At 34.4% G+C, this 17,809-nt stretch overlaps 1 protein-coding gene across 20 annotated transcripts in view; it reads left to right on the top strand.

Annotated features, from left to right (window-relative positions):
• The window catches only part of LOC126920331 (CUGBP Elav-like family member 2), a 468,989-nt gene extending 451,508 nt beyond the window's left edge, over window positions 1–17,481 (top strand). For 6 of the 20 annotated variants that reach the window (XM_050730533.1, XM_050730523.1, XM_050730532.1 and 3 more), the window contains 8 exons: window positions 1,272–1,364; window positions 2,301–2,342; window positions 3,832–3,861; window positions 5,340–5,462; window positions 5,604–5,651; window positions 6,396–6,626; window positions 6,970–7,120; window positions 10,028–17,481. In XM_050730533.1, the coding sequence (XP_050586490.1) occupies window positions 1,272–1,364; window positions 2,301–2,342; window positions 3,832–3,861; window positions 5,340–5,462; window positions 5,604–5,651; window positions 6,396–6,626; window positions 6,970–7,097 (695 nt within the window). In that variant the 3' untranslated portion in view covers window positions 7,098–7,120; window positions 10,028–17,481. The remainder of the gene's footprint in view (window positions 1–1,271; window positions 1,365–2,300; window positions 2,343–3,831; window positions 3,862–5,339; window positions 5,463–5,603; window positions 5,652–6,395; window positions 6,627–6,969; window positions 7,121–10,027) is intronic. The other 14 variants (XM_050730526.1, XM_050730524.1, XM_050730528.1 and 11 more) reach the window with 11 other exon arrangements.
• Window positions 17,482–17,809: the final 328 nt, after the last annotated feature.

The raw sequence follows: 17,809 nt of genomic DNA on the forward strand, positions 1-17,809 counted from the left end.
TTCTTTCTTTGCTTTACATTTACTAATTTATGTTATTTACATGAATTTATATTTGCTTTTGTTTTACTTTCCATTTTGTCCACGTTATTCTCAATCTATATTATTTTTATAATCTTCTTATGATTTTCTTTAATGAAGTTCTTAAAACAAGTTACTAACAAGAACAAGAAAAGAAACTGGATCAGAGTAGCAGAAGAGTTATACATATCGATCAAATTAATTCTTTAAATTTATCTTTAAATTTTAATTTGATAATTAGAAAAATAATATTTTGATATTTACGTTTACGTACGAATTTCAATGCTCGTCGGTGTTATCAGTTTTGAAATTAACTTCACCAAACCTCATCGAATAACAGCAAATAAAGACAGCTATACGTCAGTATACGTCTGTGACTGCTCTATTCTTCCACGACTCCCGCAAATTTTGCCAGCTTGCAAACAAATTACAGTCATACTTTATGCTATTTATCTGTTTTACCGCATGCTTAATACTAAATCAACATTCATTATTCTTTGTGCAACGTTGAAAGTTGCACTTCATCGTTCGATAAACATTCGACACGCATTCGTCCTCCTTCAGTACATTATCGAGTCTTTGTTTGTCCCGATGTTTCGTTTCGTAAGTTTCACGTATGGCGACTGTATATAACCGTCCCGTATATTTTCCCCGAGTTGTCTTCGCGATAATGAAATGATTCATTTAACGGGGTTGGGAAGCATGCCAGTATAATGATACATCGTTGTAGATACCTGCTATTAGCGTCCATGTGAAATCACATGTTTACTGTTTATTGCTAAGAAACGTGTGGTTATTCGATGACCGGAACTTATGTAAGCGTATCATCGAACAAACATATGCAAAACGATACAGTGTACTCTATTCCTTTTTTGTGATTTTCTTTTTTGTGGATGGAGGGGTTGGTAAAGTGTGGAATATGAGAATTCTATGCAGTCTTAAGGATACTCTATTTACCGTATACTTTTATCGATTTTTTCTACGGGCTAGGAAATCTGTAGGTATACATATTTCTAATAGATGCAATCTTGTGAAAAAAACGTGACTTAATATTTTATTGCCACGAATTCTTTCGTAATTTTGATCGGAAAAGCCAAGAAGAATATAATACAAGGCTTTCTAAACAAATCCAGTCAATTATACTAATTACAAGAATTACGTAACGAAATATCGAGTCGCGTTAACGTGTTGTGGTACAAGTTTATGATTTACAATCTAATCATTCCGTGTGTGTTCGGTTATGTACGTTGCAGCGAATGCAGGAGTATCACCGATGAGTATGCAGAACCTGGTCACCCTGGCAGCCATGACAGGCGGAAACGGCAACCTTCAGGTGTCGCCAAACAGTGAGTAAAACAAGAAACTTCCATCATGATACAACACATACCACATACAGATCCGGTAACATTGAAAAATCTAGTCTTTATTATCATTTATTTTTATTACATAATACTCTATTATCATGTGCATTGTGTTGTTCGTTTTCGTTACTAGTATAGAAAAAATGAATGTGATTATCTGGAAGTGCCGTGCTTTCGCAAAAAAGAAACGCTTGAGATACATGATATTAAATTTAGAAAATAACAGCATGGTGGAAATCACAAGGACGTTCATTCTTGTGATTAAATCATATTGGTGAAATATTTGATATCTATTTTGTACGACGTTGATTATTCTGATAGCTATTAATTGGTCATTGTATTTTGTTCCATTTGAAATTGTTCGTATTTTATATATATATATATATATATATATATATATATATATATATACATATTTATTTATTTATTTATATGATTTTTCTATGTACGAAAACCGTTGAATCTACGTTGTACAAAAAGGCCAAGTTATAAAAGGAAGTTTGTTTCATTGTTCCTATTAACAAATTTGGGATAGCTTCTGCCGAGATTTAACATTTATATTTCTCAAAATTTTTATAAAACTCAATTAATCAGAAGCTCACAGAAACTTTTCCAATGACAAGAACGTGAACAGGCATCTTTACGTATCGTAAAATCCAAAAAAGTGATTTGTTAAAATATTAATGCGGTTCTTTCTCTGTTTGTCACTTATATTTATGTACTTTGACTGTTCATCTTTCGTTAACCGTGATCGTTTCAAGCAATCGTAACGATTCAAAGTGGTGATATCACACGACGAATACCTTATCTTATACGGAGTATAGGTTACGTAAATTTCTGCAAAGTTTTTTTCACGTGCTGAATATGTAAACACGTTACTAACTCCGCTTGTTAATATCGTGAACGTGTTCTGTGTTTCAGCGTTAAGCGGACTGGCGAATTCGACAGCAGGTATGTCGCTATGTACGTGTCGCATTGCCTGGTATAGTATTAACAATTACTAAATTAATCTTAGCCGTTCGACATTCTAACTTTCTCGTGTTATTCGCCTCTCAATTTTCACATTTGGTTCGCTTCAAGAAAATTGGAATACGTCTGCAATAGATGCGTTTATGAGTACTGAGTCTTATATACAGGACTCAAGGAAAAATGGTACAACTAAGAAGTATCTAACATGTTGATCATCACGTTAGCAATATATGTATGACTTACATATGTATGTGTCTAATACTAATAGTTTTTCCAGAATCCTAGGTAAAATTATATATTATCACTTAAAAGAATTACCTTGAAAATTTAAAGAAATCATCCTGAATATACATGTATAATGGAAATTTCATGACGATATGAGAAAGAGCAAGAGAATAATTCTTATGTTCCTTCATTTTCGAAAAAAAATATACGTGTACCATTTTTTCACTGAACCCTTCGTGGTGTGACAGTGCTGCATATTCGTACCTAATGGCGAGTACATTGTTGACCATATGTCTATGAAAACGGTCCTACTTTGTTACATTGTTGCAGTACGCTTTTATTGTCTTCATATTTCCATTGTATGAGGGTTATTTTATATTTTGTACTCTTTCTCTGATAATAAATTTTTATTCTTTAAAATGAATGTTGCGTGTTCGTTGATCGATTGGTTGGTTGGTACATTTTACTTTAGACTTATTGGGTAGTTTTGTGATGCAAATTTCCAAAAAATTGTTTACCGATCTTTATTTAATAGAACCTACGGTTTTGAGATTATCATATATTTAAATACTCTTGCATTAATGAATCAAAATTCTAATTCGTGTAATTTTTAATATACGTATACAATAGCTACATTGCAATTGATTATACATATTCGTCTTCGTACACATATATGGCCGATATGTACCTGCATATAGACGTAATACCAGATTCCATCGCACATATATCTCTCTCTGTCCCCTCGCATTTCCAACTGTTTTCTTTCAGAATATTTTGACTTCAATATTGTAGGAACCGTCACATTATATTACTTTGATTAAACGGCAACTCTAAGACTGATTAACGTTGCTAAATTGAATTAGCAAGCATATATCCACGCATAATACTCTTAATAAACAGTTTTCTCGTATCTGTTACTACGCATCTTTTGTATTCTTTATGATTACTATAGTTAAAGTTTGCACATACGTACTAAATATGAGATTTAGTCTTTCTTCAAAGAAATCAATTAATTTCCTTACGTCCGAATCTACCTAATTCGAAGTAAAATCGTGCAAGAATGATCAATAAAATTAATCAAACATTATTTTGACTAATTAAAAAGGTTCGTTCAAAATACACGCGATTTTCATGATCTGCTGATAACGTTAGTCACGACTACCATATCTGTTTCTTTGGCCTATATTTAATTAATTCCTTCTCCTTTTTATACGAACGCACATCAGCATTTTAATGTGCACATTTTTTTCGTGCGTAGCTGTCCTTCTTGGAAAGACCGGAAATACAGGTGAGAAGAGATCATTGAAACTGTATAACAAGTCTTTATAGATTAATTTATTCAATTTCGCTCTTCTACGGTTATTTTCCTTTCATTTTCTTCGTTTTTCCTTCTCATCATCTAGCTACATTCACTCTTCTGCAAGGTGTTTTAGAGAATTATGCATCGAATAAACTGGATGTGAAAGGAAAATATAAACGTACCGCTAATCTTTTATTCTGTATTCGGTCATTAATATTGTAATTTATTAGTAATTTATATATTACTTGCACCTATCGTTTCTTGATCGTGATGTAATTCTGAAGCAGCTACGAATCTGATCTTCTCCCTTTTTCGTTTACATCTTTATTCACTAATTAGACTTGTAATTATTGTTACTTGCTTAATTGATGGAACGAAGATCACCTAATATTTGCCCAATATGTTTCAATTAAACTTTGAATTCGTGTGTCTTGTTTCGTAATACTCGATAATATAATAGAGAGATCGCAACGAAAGATAATAATCCTTCACCAGATGCTTGTATATTTCAAAACCTTTTCTTTAGTGAGCTACAAGACTTATGCTGTTAAAAATTTTTAAATATTAAGTTGGTTAATATTGTTCGATGATATTGGTGTACATATTAGAAAAGACATCTCGTTTAGCAATCGATAATTATTAATGTAATAATGCATGTACAATTACCGAAGATATTGTCTATAGGTTTTGTTTAAATCTTAAATATGACACACGTGGAATAAACACTGACACGAGTTAGATGAAGTAACCCTCCATAACGAAATTTCCCCCTTGAACTCCTTTCCTCTGAATTTTTATTTTCTTTTGACAAAAATGTGATCAACCAGCCGAACACATAAATTACACCATATTTTCATAAGTATTATTCTCTTTAAACATAATTATAGAGGGAATTTCAGAAATAAGTGGTCAGTCAAACTTTGGTGTCGTATTCTACCCTCCCCAAAGATGGAACGACAAGAATGAAAAGAGATAATCGTGAGAATCGAATACCAAACTTTGACTACCTATTTCTGAAACGCTCTGCATAATGCGCTATGTATATAATCGCTTTTTGCAATTAACTATGTACATACTTACAAACTTGCACGTTGAAACATTGTATTATATACAGTACTCTCTAAGAACGACTTTAAACAAAATCACTTTACTTAAATAATTTATTCTGTAAACAATATTTTAGAAATTGCTTGTTATAGTAGCTACACAAAACGCGTCTACGCAATTAACAAACCAGATAATATCCGTAATACTATCAAAGCTATCTTTGTTCCTATTCTTTGTATGTCAGTATTACAGCATGAAGCATGTCAATTAGGAGATTATCTTTTCCAAAAACAAAAGATAGAAAAAAGAAAACAGGGGTGAAACGATTGTTTTATTCGATTGGGCGCTATTGTAGAATTTGAAAGAATAGAAAAGAATCGAAGAAAAATTGAATAATCGAATTGATTTCGATTTTGAAGGGTCTACCGGAGGTAGTCTCAGTCCTGTGACGTCCCTAGCGCTCAATTCCCTTACGGGTACACCTCTAAATGGATTGCAGGACTCTTTGAGCAACGCTTATTCCAGCTTACAACAGTATGCAGGTAAGCGGCTATATCGGACCTGTGCTTCTTTCTATTTGATCAGAATGTATTCTTGATATTAAATGGCAAATTAGTATTGTTTAACTTGCGCTAATGGTTGGTAAAAAGTGCTGTTCTAACAAGTAACTGTGCGCCTTAAAGCTCTCATTGGAAAGACGACGGTGACCGTGGAAAAGAAAGAATTACATAGTGAGTAACTAAACGTACAAACGAAGTGGAATGCCTGAATTTTCTTAGTGACGTACGATGTGTAATGCAGGACTACGTTCTGTTTGCAATCGATTTGCACGTAATCAAGTGTTAAAATCTGCAGTGGTTGTAATGTGCAAATGTATCTAATTTAAGTCTTTACTTAACCTCAAATAGTTTTCTCTCCCTCTCTCTTTCTCTCTCCTCCCCCCCCCTCTTCCCCTATTATCTTTTTTAAATTATGCAAATTTACAGAAAAATAGTATGAATTACGGCTTTAAATACATGCGTATAAAATTAAAATTTCTCGCAGGGGATAAATAAAATATTCAATTTGAAATACATCGTGCATATGACCGCCACTGTATATACAAATCCCAACTCACAAGATACGCAATTTATTTAAAAGTAGAGGAAGCAATATAATAATGATTTATTCGTTGTATTATTGAAAATGTATTATAGCGAAACCTATACTACAAATAAGCATCGCTATCAATAACCGATCGTTTTACATGTTCGATAATTCGAAACCACAATGAGACCAAAAATCAACCAATAATTCAAACCTCCAATCGAACCAATAACTACATATTGTATCTGCGATCCAATAATCGGAAACCATAATCGAATGAACGATGGTAGCCGTCAAAATGCGAATCTCGTGGGATGAGAAGGAACAATGCGTAGCAGAATATCAATGGAGGAATAAGAAATCGGTGATGACGAATTTTGTGGTTGCAGGGTTCCCCGCGTTCACGGCAGCGGCAGCCGCAGCTGCGGCTGCGGCCCAAAAGGCAAAATTCACCAGCACGGACAAGCAGATAGAGGGTCCTGAAGGATGCAATCTGTTTATCTATCATCTACCGCAAGAGTTCAGCGATACTGACTTGGTTTCAACATTTCTGCCATTTGGGAACGTCATCTCGGCAAAAGTCTTCATCGATAAGCAAACGCAACTGAGCAAGTGTTTTGGTAAGATGCGTTATACTCTTGCATCGTTTCTCGTTAAACGTATATACGTACTATTGTTTATTTCGTCAATTTGTATATACTTTATTTATACATAAATGTTATTACTGTCCCCTCCCCTCCACTCACTCACTCACTCACCGATAGACCATTCGTTTCTGTTAAGATATATAAGTTAAGGATTAACTAACGACCCAATTAAATATGTAAAGTTCTAGTCGATAAGTTATATTTAAGAAAAATTATGAAAAGTAATAGTAACACAGTAATGTTTCTATAAAATGAACAAAATTACAGAATTCATACTTAAGTAATATGTTCCAAAACAACGAAAAATAATTTACAGGCTTCGTGTCGTACGACAATGCGGCAAGCGCGCAAGCAGCGATCCAAGCGATGAATGGCTTCCAAATCGGCATGAAACGGCTGAAGGTCCAACTTAAACGATCCAAGGACGCATCGAAACCCTACTAGCCGACGTCGTCCACCGTTTGTAGGTAGATACCAAGGACTTCTCGGATACCACGGCTCGGAATCAACGACCTTGGTGTCCTTAATCAAAAACCAAAAAAAAGAAACCACTATTGACACATTCCATAAATCTCGCGACGTCGATCATCGATCGGGAATGTTTCTCGGTCTGGATAGATAATAGATAGATAATTAAATAGATAGATGGATAGATAGATGGATAGATAGATAGATAGATAAATAGATAGATAGATAGATAGATAGATAGATAGATAGATAGATAGATAGATAAATAGATAGATAGATAAATTGATAAATAGGTAGGTAGGTAGGTAGATAGGACTAGGTATTTTCAATCGACCAAAGTGTCCAGCAGACGTTGCTAGCAAAAAATCTCTAGTCAAGCAGTAATTTTTATGAAGGTCAAAGAAAAATCCTTAATAGTCTTCTTTGCTTTTAGACGCCATAAAGAGGAATTTACGAGACTGTGATAAAATTGAAGACTTACTATATCGTCATAATTGTGTTCCGAAGAATATATCATTAGGAAGAACGTTCTATAGATACACATATAGATATCTGTATATTTTGTTCTTGTAAATGTTTGGAGTAGCCCCAAATGAGAACTAGTTTTCTCTAGAGTTCAAATCTCTCCACATGACAGTCCGTCCATATTATCAACATGCATATTTTGATTATTCTTATATCGAGATGATTATATCTATTTTTCTTCGTTTGACTGCTGTATATCTTTATTTCCCATGATATACGTGATTTTTATTGACCGTAACATTCTTCGAAATCAATATCTCGTATTATGGATAGGATTCAATGGCATTTACAAATGATATAGAAGTCTTGTTCTTGTTGAACGCAGTGGTAACTCGTCGAATATTTCGGTTCCTGCTTTTTTTTGCCGGTGATGAGATACAACGAATAACTATTGTGTATGTCTTCTTTCTCTATCTCTTTTTTTCTATTTAAATTTTGTTTCTTTCTCTTACAACGCTTTCCGAAGCATAACTAGAAAAGACATTGTAGTATATACATGTTCAATTAGCATGTAGATCGTTGAGAGCTTTTTGTAATACGTATAATCTACGTATCCTTTGTGATCGTGTAAGAGACGTTGTGTTTGTATGCAAATAATTTTAGTTCATAGAATATATTATATACGTGATATATTCCAAATGAAAAATCCCAGAAAGCTATAAAATAAATAATCTTTTGTCTATGTTTCGAAACTGTATTTAGTAGTTTCTAGGATTTATTTAGAACATTTTTCATTAATAGGACCTTTCAAAATTGTATGTATATTTCTTGCTGTACGGTATTTCAGGAAAATACGAATCGCAGCAGGACAATGACACTTAATCGTGCCGCATCAAAACGAGACCTAAAAGTATTCTTAAATACCATTGCTCGATATACGTACATATTCGAAGATGCAAGCCTGCCCATTCTAGCCCTTTACCGCCCCACCAGCCCTCTTAATTCGCGCCAGTGGTGTAATCAAAAGTTCATTTCGTTGCAAACGGCTGCCAATCAAGCTTTCTGTGCTAACTTTTGTGCACAAAGTGGAAATTACGTAAACGTGAAGTTTCACTAACCAAATTCACCATGTAGCTTCTCCTCAGAATATCAGAGTACAAGTAGTTCGCTTTAAGTTTTTTTCTCTCACGCAACGTTTTAGTTTCGTACGTTTAACTAAACTTTTGTTGTTGTTGATCTTATTTTTACTTGTTTGTCTTACTATTTTTAAAAGATCTGCTTCTATCGTTCCTTTTTTAATCGTTACATATGCATTATATTTATATACTTCTACATATACATATACATATGTACACACACACACACACACACACACACACACATGCTTCCAGCAACTTCGCCGATAATTATTTGTTCGTTATCCGACATAAGGTACCAATGAAAACAATCGCCACGATCTACCTTACTAATTTAATTTTCTGATTACGCCACTATATTTTACAGTCGTAATCGCAATGATCGGTCCCCCGTTGTTGTCGTCATTCTTTCTTTTTTCTTTTTCTTTTTTTTTTTTTCTTTTATTGTACAGGGTACACAGAACTTGGAACGTTCTATCGTGACAATAATACTCGTATATCGAAGTTTGATGGTTAATTTACGCTATGACGCTTCTTTAGTTGTTAGTACTAACATCGCCGTGTGTTCTTTTTTTCTGGGATGTCGTCGGACGCCGGGTACCATTATTGCCAGCAGTGGTTCATCGATTTTCTTCTTCATAAAATATGTATCCTACTATTATAAAGTCTTTACTAACGATCGTTTGATTCGTTTATTTACTTACTTATGCGAAGAATGGGCGCGTCGATGAACCACGATGACATGAAAGAAGCAACAAGAATCGAATGACATTAAGACTGATTAAATGATAACGTTACCATCCTTATTATATTTCTTTTATTATAAAGTATTTATTAGAAAATAATAAAATAGAATAGATCCTTGTCGCTCCTACATAGGAACGATGTACCGACAAACTACCTGTGTACACGTTGCGCGGTGACGTTATATCCACAAGATCCTGCGACGGTGTTTTTATTCGAGTCATTTACATTAGCAAATTCTGGCGGGTTGCAAAACGCTACTATCTACCTCGGTGAACTCGCTAGTCCCTATATATTCATTTTATGTTTGCTATCTTTTTTTCAACGTTATCAAGGAAAGAACGCGGAAGGAGAAAGTTGGCAAGCCTATCAGGATCGTTGGGAAAAGCAGAAACCAGCAAAACGCGGATAGTCGTAAGGAAAAATTTCCGCAGGTTCTAAAAAGAAAGTTTGAATGAACGTCGCGCTGGTTCGTCACCGTGCACGTTTACGCGGTGTAATATCCTACATATCTGGTGTGTGGTGGTGACTAACCTGTCCGTGTGTTTGTTTGTGTGCCAGCAGGTGGCCTGTGACGTTGTGACCGTGTTCTCGATCGGAGTCGCCGTGCCATGTCTCAGTCAGTCGAATCGGTCAATCGTTCGATCGATCAGTCAATCGATTAGTCAATCGATTAGTCGATCAGTCACGATTCCTTGGTCAACCTCTTGATCAGTCATTCTGTGTCTGTCGGTACCTGTATACACCTGTCCACTCTCGCTCCTCTACAAGAAGCGGCAGCCCGCTCTACTTCCCACATATATACCATTGTATTACCATACGATGCTTCCTACTCTTTTTCCCTACACGACCACCCTGGAAGAAAAACAAAACAACACCTCCTCCAACGAATCCATCCACCTATGCGTGCACCGTTTCCATCTACGGTCACCACTGCTTGGTCAGTACGACATTTAACCGGGAATAGCAGCACAATGGCAGCACAGTGATTGTCAATTGTGGCGAGTTACAATCTGTGAACGCGCTGATCCGTGATAAATAAAAAAAAAACTGATACAAAGAGAGAAAGAAAGAGAAGAGTCCTCAACGATCATCGACCAGCTTTTAAAAACTCTGGACCAGGTCGGTGCGAAATTAGTCGAGGTGCGGAAACGGAAACGAGGAATCGTCGTGGGAAAAATAAACGCTCGATCGCGTGTTACAAAAATTCGAGAGAGACCAGGGAAACGACGATATATCATCGTTCAGAATCGAACTAACATGTAAAGAGTAGCTAAGCGGAAGCCGGAGCACTACCGATCGATCACTATGTTTTTATGTTCCTTGGGCTAAGCTATAACACACCGCTACATTATCTTTCTGTTTCTCTGTATGTGTGTATATATTTAATTATATTTTTCACAAAACCAGTTTATAATTACTTATAGTAAATGCCATAACATATGTATCTTTCGGCGATGTAACAACCTCGCTAAAGAGTAACGTTGCTCTTACTACATCGCCACCTTGTACACGTAGTTAGGGATAACAGTGATTCTAACAAATATTTCAACAAGGTTTAGTTGCGTAGATAGACTCTACATTAATCCAATCTACCAACTATACCTTGGATTTTGGTGGTGCACATTTTGATACCATTGCCACGATAGCTGTAGTCAAACTGCACCAGTCAACGTTACAATCCAAAACAATTTAACTGAACGAGTCAATTACATATTATCCGTTATTTTTACAATTTTACAATGCAGGATCGAATAAAAGCTTGAGTTTTAATGGATTAAACAAATTTACAGTAAACTGATGCACGCAGTAATCAGTGGCCACATAGATCCCTTTATCCCGAAGAGTCTATTGCGGCCATCACTCGACATGTTCAACCAAATACGTATTCCGATAGAAATTTAGTCGGTTCTTTTTCCATACTAAATAGGACTTGTTTAATGCTTTTGATATTGATCCCTTAATTTTCAAAAATCGGTCGTACCTTTCACCTTCAATATCGTTTTAGTTTCGTTCGAAATTGCAATGGAAACACCGCTTCGCTACTCTTTATTTTGTATAATACTGTCATAGTTCGGCAACGCTTTGTACGTGGCGACAACTCTGAAGTGTAACACACGCTACTTTATCTCTTTGTTTCTCTGTATGTGTGTGTATATATATATTACATAGCATATGCAAATGTATGCAACCCATATATCTGTGCATGTGTATGTACGAAAATGTGCGTATGCGCGCGCGCGAGCCATGCGATCTAAAGCTGATACGAAGGTACTGTAGAAAGAAAAAATAGGGTATAGTTACCACGATCTTTCAGTCGCTTAATTTACAAGCGATTCGAAATAAACGACTGGTGGAAGGGAAGCAGACAAGTATCAATTTTAGATCGCAAAGAATTCTCCGTGGACCTCTAGCGTAAGAAATATTTGCGTACAATCACTAACTAGCCGTTAAAAAAGTAAAAAAAGAAAAGAAGAAACGGGACAAAAGCAAGAATGCTCGTTCTGTGAAACGGAACTTGTATACCTTATTGTATAATACAAAAAATACTATCGCGCCCGAGTTCGCTCTTCGATTGAGAATCGATTTTATCGGCTCACTTTCGGGATCGCTGTCAGCATCGCGAAGCGCCTGTTTATATGTAGATAAAAACGCGCACTGGTGACTATAGTGCTGACTCTAGTGACTCTAACTGAATAAATAATAGAAAAAATAACGTATGTAGGAAATGGGAAAACCATTGAAGAAAAGAATAATAGAACGAGATGAATGCAAACAAAATGTGCTAGAACGAAAAAATAAAAAAGATATCGTGGTCCGAGCGAAATGGGCAGAGTCCGATTTACTGTTGTAAATTAAAAATAATATAATGGTGTAAAGATTACCAAAAAAAGAACCAAAAACAAAAAAAAGACAAAACTGGAACAGAGGAGACAAAACGAAGTGTAGGGAAAAACGAAATACATAAGTAGCATTTTTTAATGACTTTGTGATAACGTTATACCGTATATAGGATTGGACTAGGGTTGCTTTTTAACGTATGTATGTATAATAGAAATAAGCGTGGTATGAGAAACTTAATGATGCGAAGATTTTGAAGTGAAAGAAGATCATAAGAAAGGAAAGAAACGCGAAAGAAACGAAATTGTTCATCAGGTGACACTTCGCTAGCGTGCACGCGATCATTCTAATTTTCCTTCTTTCTTTCTTTCTTTCTTTCTTTCTCTCCCCTCTTCATCACTCGTACCAAGGAGGTACTTACGATTCATGTTTTTAATTATGATCTCCAGTACACATGTTCGAGTTTCTAGACGAAATACGTACTGACGGGTAAAAAAAAAAAAATTGTACGTGTGAGTACACAATGAGAAGAAAACGGAAGAAAATTGGGAACATTCGAAAAATGGTTTACGATCGTTGACATGGTGATCACATGTGGGAAGGTCATGTGATTGTATACGAATTAATCTTGAGTCAGTAACCATTTTTGTTACGTTAAATGCGACAAATATAAATAATTTTACGAAGTACGTAACAGGAAATCATTGTACATTGTTAACTTTGTCTCTTGTCTGTATAGTGTTTAAGTTTTTAAAAACGACGTAGAATGCGGGTCAGGATATATTCTGTTAAGAATTTAGAAGTTTTAATTGATCCTTTATGGTTCAGAATTTCTATATGAGAGCACTTACGTCGTTACTGATGCAAGATTAACTCAACGGCGTCACTGTAAGGTACTTAATTTCATTGTAAACCTAGAGAAGCATACGATTCCTGCATAGAAAAACATGAAAAAGAGAGAAACAGGATCTTGAAGAGTCCAAAAATGATAGCTGGTATTTCTTGCGGTAAAGCTAATCCAGTCTGCGTGTTCCTTAAATTTTTCTTATTGTCAGTTCAACGAAGACTTTACGTAGCGTCACTACATCTGCAGTGTCACTGTATTATTCAAATATCAAGAAAAATGAATCATGGCTCGTTAATGAAACATCGCAAGCTCTCCCTCTAAACGACAAAAGTATTGAAAATCGTAAAGGGAAGAGAGCTTCGTCTTCGACTTGAACTAGATCCGATCGCTTGTTTTACACGAAATGATCGTGAATTTCATAAATTGAGCCGTATCAACAAGACAAATTTCGTTGCAAAGTATAATCAAATTATTTTTTATATCGAATCACTTATTGACTCGTGCACGAGGTAAAAAGTTAATGATGGATTCTAGGATTGACGAATAATTAGAATCACAGAGAATGATAAATAACATAGTTAAATCGCCTGGATTTGTCTTGTGGATATGATTTAAAAAATCTATTTGTTATATACATCGAAGAAGGAAAAACAGCTGAAGTGCATATGCAATCATGGCTGGCTCTCTTTCTGTTGCTCATTTCCACGAATCGTCCATTCGTCATTTCCCCTATCCTTTTATTATTAAAGGATCCGTTGAAATTTTCAATTTATAGCTATAATCGATTAGATAATCTGATTTCTTAGAAAATTCTCTTTTAAGTATAATAATAATTTAAGCGTCATCCGATGACGCTGATACACGATTTACACGCACGCGTCAAACCAAATGAACGGAGTAACGAACATTTACTTTTTGCATATTTGCAGAGAAGAGTAAAGTAATATGTAAGATGATTCATTAAAAACAGATCGGAAACAGATCAGAATAGAGTGGAAATGAAAACAACATTTATTCAAAGTATGTAAGATAATTAGAGATCGAATCCGTAATGGAACCACATCTCGTCGCAGTCTTTTCTATTTCATTCGGTATCCATTGACACCTTTGTGAGCAAAATTTCAGCTGTTTATTTGAGGTATGACGATACCTACCTATACGTACATATACAGTATGAATCAATCCAGCCAAATACCGTTTCAAAAGCTTGGTTCATCCATAATCTCGTCGAACATTGCGGTTATTACATACGTAGAACCATATGCTTCTCTGTCGTCTCAGACGATATGTTTCCAGCGATTCACGATCACATGTTCCTTTTCATCAAATTGAACCTAGAAATATTTCGGGGCATCGAAGTCAACTATGGAGCCATCTTGCATAAGTTATCAAATGGAAAATTCGTAATAATGTTCCCAGACTCGTGTCTTATCGGCCACTCCATGTTGATTTAACATTGATTAAATTTTATTCTGCGCTTTTAATTTATTTTGCCATAAAGAATCATTCTCCTACTCGTTTGTACGATACTTTTTTGACCGTACTTGCACGATTTTTGATGGATCATCTCATATTGATCGTAACGTAGGTGTTCGTTGCGTCATATTCCGTGCCAATTACCAAAGACGTCTCTTTAATTAATCGATGTACTTACGCACCGTGTTAACAACTAACTCTTCCTCTTTCACACACAAGCACGTTCAGCCGATATACATAAATATATAACGATTAATTAATTGTTTACGTGGAGTTACACGTTTTCTTAAGTTTTTTGTACACGTGAATACAAATGGAGCCTAGTCAGAAATAACATTATAAATTAATATAGCATCATATTTTTCTTTCTTTTTTTTTATATTTCATTCATTTACCAAATTCTCTTCAGCACGTATGTTGATTTCGTTTTTAAACAAAAAATGAAAGAAAAAGGTCGGGAAAAACAGTGCTGCTACGTTGATCACCATTAGTACGATTATACTTATTATTATTGCTATACCCCACTTTACCAATTATTATCGTTGTCCTCATTATTATTACAATTGTTACTATTAGTTGAATCATTACAATTTACCCCTATTACCCTGTTGGTAGATTATTAATGTTAATTGCGACGTAATTATTACTATGGATACGATTCTTGGTGGTATCGTTATTGTAAAACTTTATTCTTATCATTATTATTACTTTTATATGTTATTATTATTTATAGGAAGTGTGTTTACATTATTATTACTATTATTATTTTATTATTATTATTATTATTATTATTATTATTATTCGTAGAAGCTTTGTTTGTTAGATGAAAATTGTGACGCTAAGCGAATTACTTCGATCATGGTGCAATAAAAAACTTTTGGATCGATTTTTACGAAAGCTTCGCAAGAAAATGAAACGAACAAGGATCACTCGTCAAACGTACTTAATAAATCGTCGTACTTGTCGATTGTAGAAATCTACATATTTATTTTTTAATGTCAGTTTTTTGTATATTTTGTATGATTTATTTTTTTTAATGAATTTCAGCATGTCCAGTGAATATCAGAAATATATAAATTTATACGAGCTACTCAGGAACCAAATTGATCCACCTTCTGAAAAATTCTTAATTTTTATAATAGAATATATAATTAGTGTCTAACTTTTTAAAAACCAAATGATTACCTCCGAAGTCGATAAATTTGGTTATTGTTTGGCTCGTGTAAAAATTCAAAATAAAGTGTATGATCCTATTTCGTTTCGCATTATCGTAACTACCATTGCTATCAATAGCATTGCAATTGGTTAATTACTGCTCGATTATGTATTATCTTCTTTTTTTTCTTCGTTTTAAATGCCAGATATGTATGCATAATTCGTAACAGTTGTCATGTTCAACGGATATATGTATATATATTTCATCCCTACAATGTTAACAGATTATAGTACTTTATTTTGCTGTTTTTCTCTTCCGTAGAACGTGTTTTCTTTTTTTCAATTTTTTGCTCTACTATTACTATTAATATTACTATTTTTATTTTATAATTTTAGAGTTGTGCGTCTAACCGCGTTCGTTTTCCTTGGTGCTCTTATGTGTGCGAATTTTTAAAAAATGTAGCGCGTTAATATGTGCTATGAACAGACTCGAAAGACGATCGTTCAAAAGCGACCAGGATAATTTGATGTTCAAAATTAAATTAACATGCGAGCAAACTGCATGTGTTGAAAATCGATTGATATTTCATATTTATACATAATAAAGCAAAGGAAAAAATAAAAATTGCAATATTATGTATAAGAGAACATAGTTCGAACTTATAGTTGGATAGAGATTGTATCTCAAATTGAGCGGATTCTACAACAATTTAATCTTTCATTCGTATCGTAGGTGATACGAAAAGTTTCTAGAGATAAAACAAAAAATGCTATCGTGCCAAAATTTTTCGATAATAAAAAGATATGGATGATCGCCGTTCGAGGTCTCGATCACGACAGAACCGAATATGCTTTCGCGTGGAAGATCGACGAAATTCGATCAATCGCCTGAAATAAAACAAAAAAAGAAGAAAGAAAGAAACACCACGGTGAAAACGATCGTGAATAAAATCAAAGAAAAACCAAATTTCACCGCCAAAACCGCAAACTAATAGCAAAATCCTTTTTTCTGTCCCTGCGCACTATAAAGGCTGTACACGCGTATGTATCATGCGTATGTGTATGTGTGCGCGTATAATGCAAACAACCTATATATGTATATATATGCATATGTGTATGTGTGTGTGTATATATATACACATACATACACACATAGATATATATGCCTGGGCATTACGTGTGTTTCTTTCGTGTATGTGCGTATAGAGATACATGTACAAATAATCAATGTATATTTTACGTGCGCTATAATCGTTCTTGTTGAACGTGATCATCCGCGTCACCCATCGTTATGTTTAAAATGCTTGCGTTTATAGAAAAAATAGTTCTACATATTTTTTTTCTTTGTTTCCCGTTTAATTTTTGTTTCAATATCCATATTTATATATTATATATATACATACATATACATATAAATATATATATGTATATATGCATATATATATATATATATATATTTTTTTTTGTTCTTTCTCTGTTTTCTTTTTCTTTCGCTGTATCTTCTTATTGTTAGCGCATCAATGGTATTTTCCGACTATCATGATCGATCGACGAAATAAGGGAAAAGTAAATATCGTCGATCTTAAACATGTTCTTTTTTTTCTTTTCCCATTTATCCTTTTCTTGTGGTATACCGGAGATCAGCATGTGGCGTATGTTGAAGTAATAATACATTGTATTTATTTTGTTGGTTTAATTTTATTCTTTGCTTTTATTGCCGTCCATCATACCAATTCCTCGAACTCCCATCTACTTGTCACTCGTCGTTTCCAAAACACTTCTCAGTTCTATCTCTCTATAAAAGAATTTACGATAAAGTTACATTACAAAAATTACGTTCGAATAGACCGTCGACTTGGTTAGCAACGATACCGCCGATACAATTTTGCAACGTGTTTGACTCCCAGATATTACGTTGCACTTGTTAAAAAGATACTACAACGAGTGAAATTAGTGATCACATTTCGGCTGAACGCATTTCCTACGAAGTTTTATATCAATCGTTATCATTATCTCCCTTCGTT

This window comes from Bombus affinis, chromosome 9 (genome assembly GCF_024516045.1).
Source record: "Bombus affinis isolate iyBomAffi1 chromosome 9, iyBomAffi1.2, whole genome shotgun sequence".
Lineage (NCBI taxonomy): Eukaryota > Metazoa > Arthropoda > Insecta > Hymenoptera > Apidae > Bombus > Bombus affinis.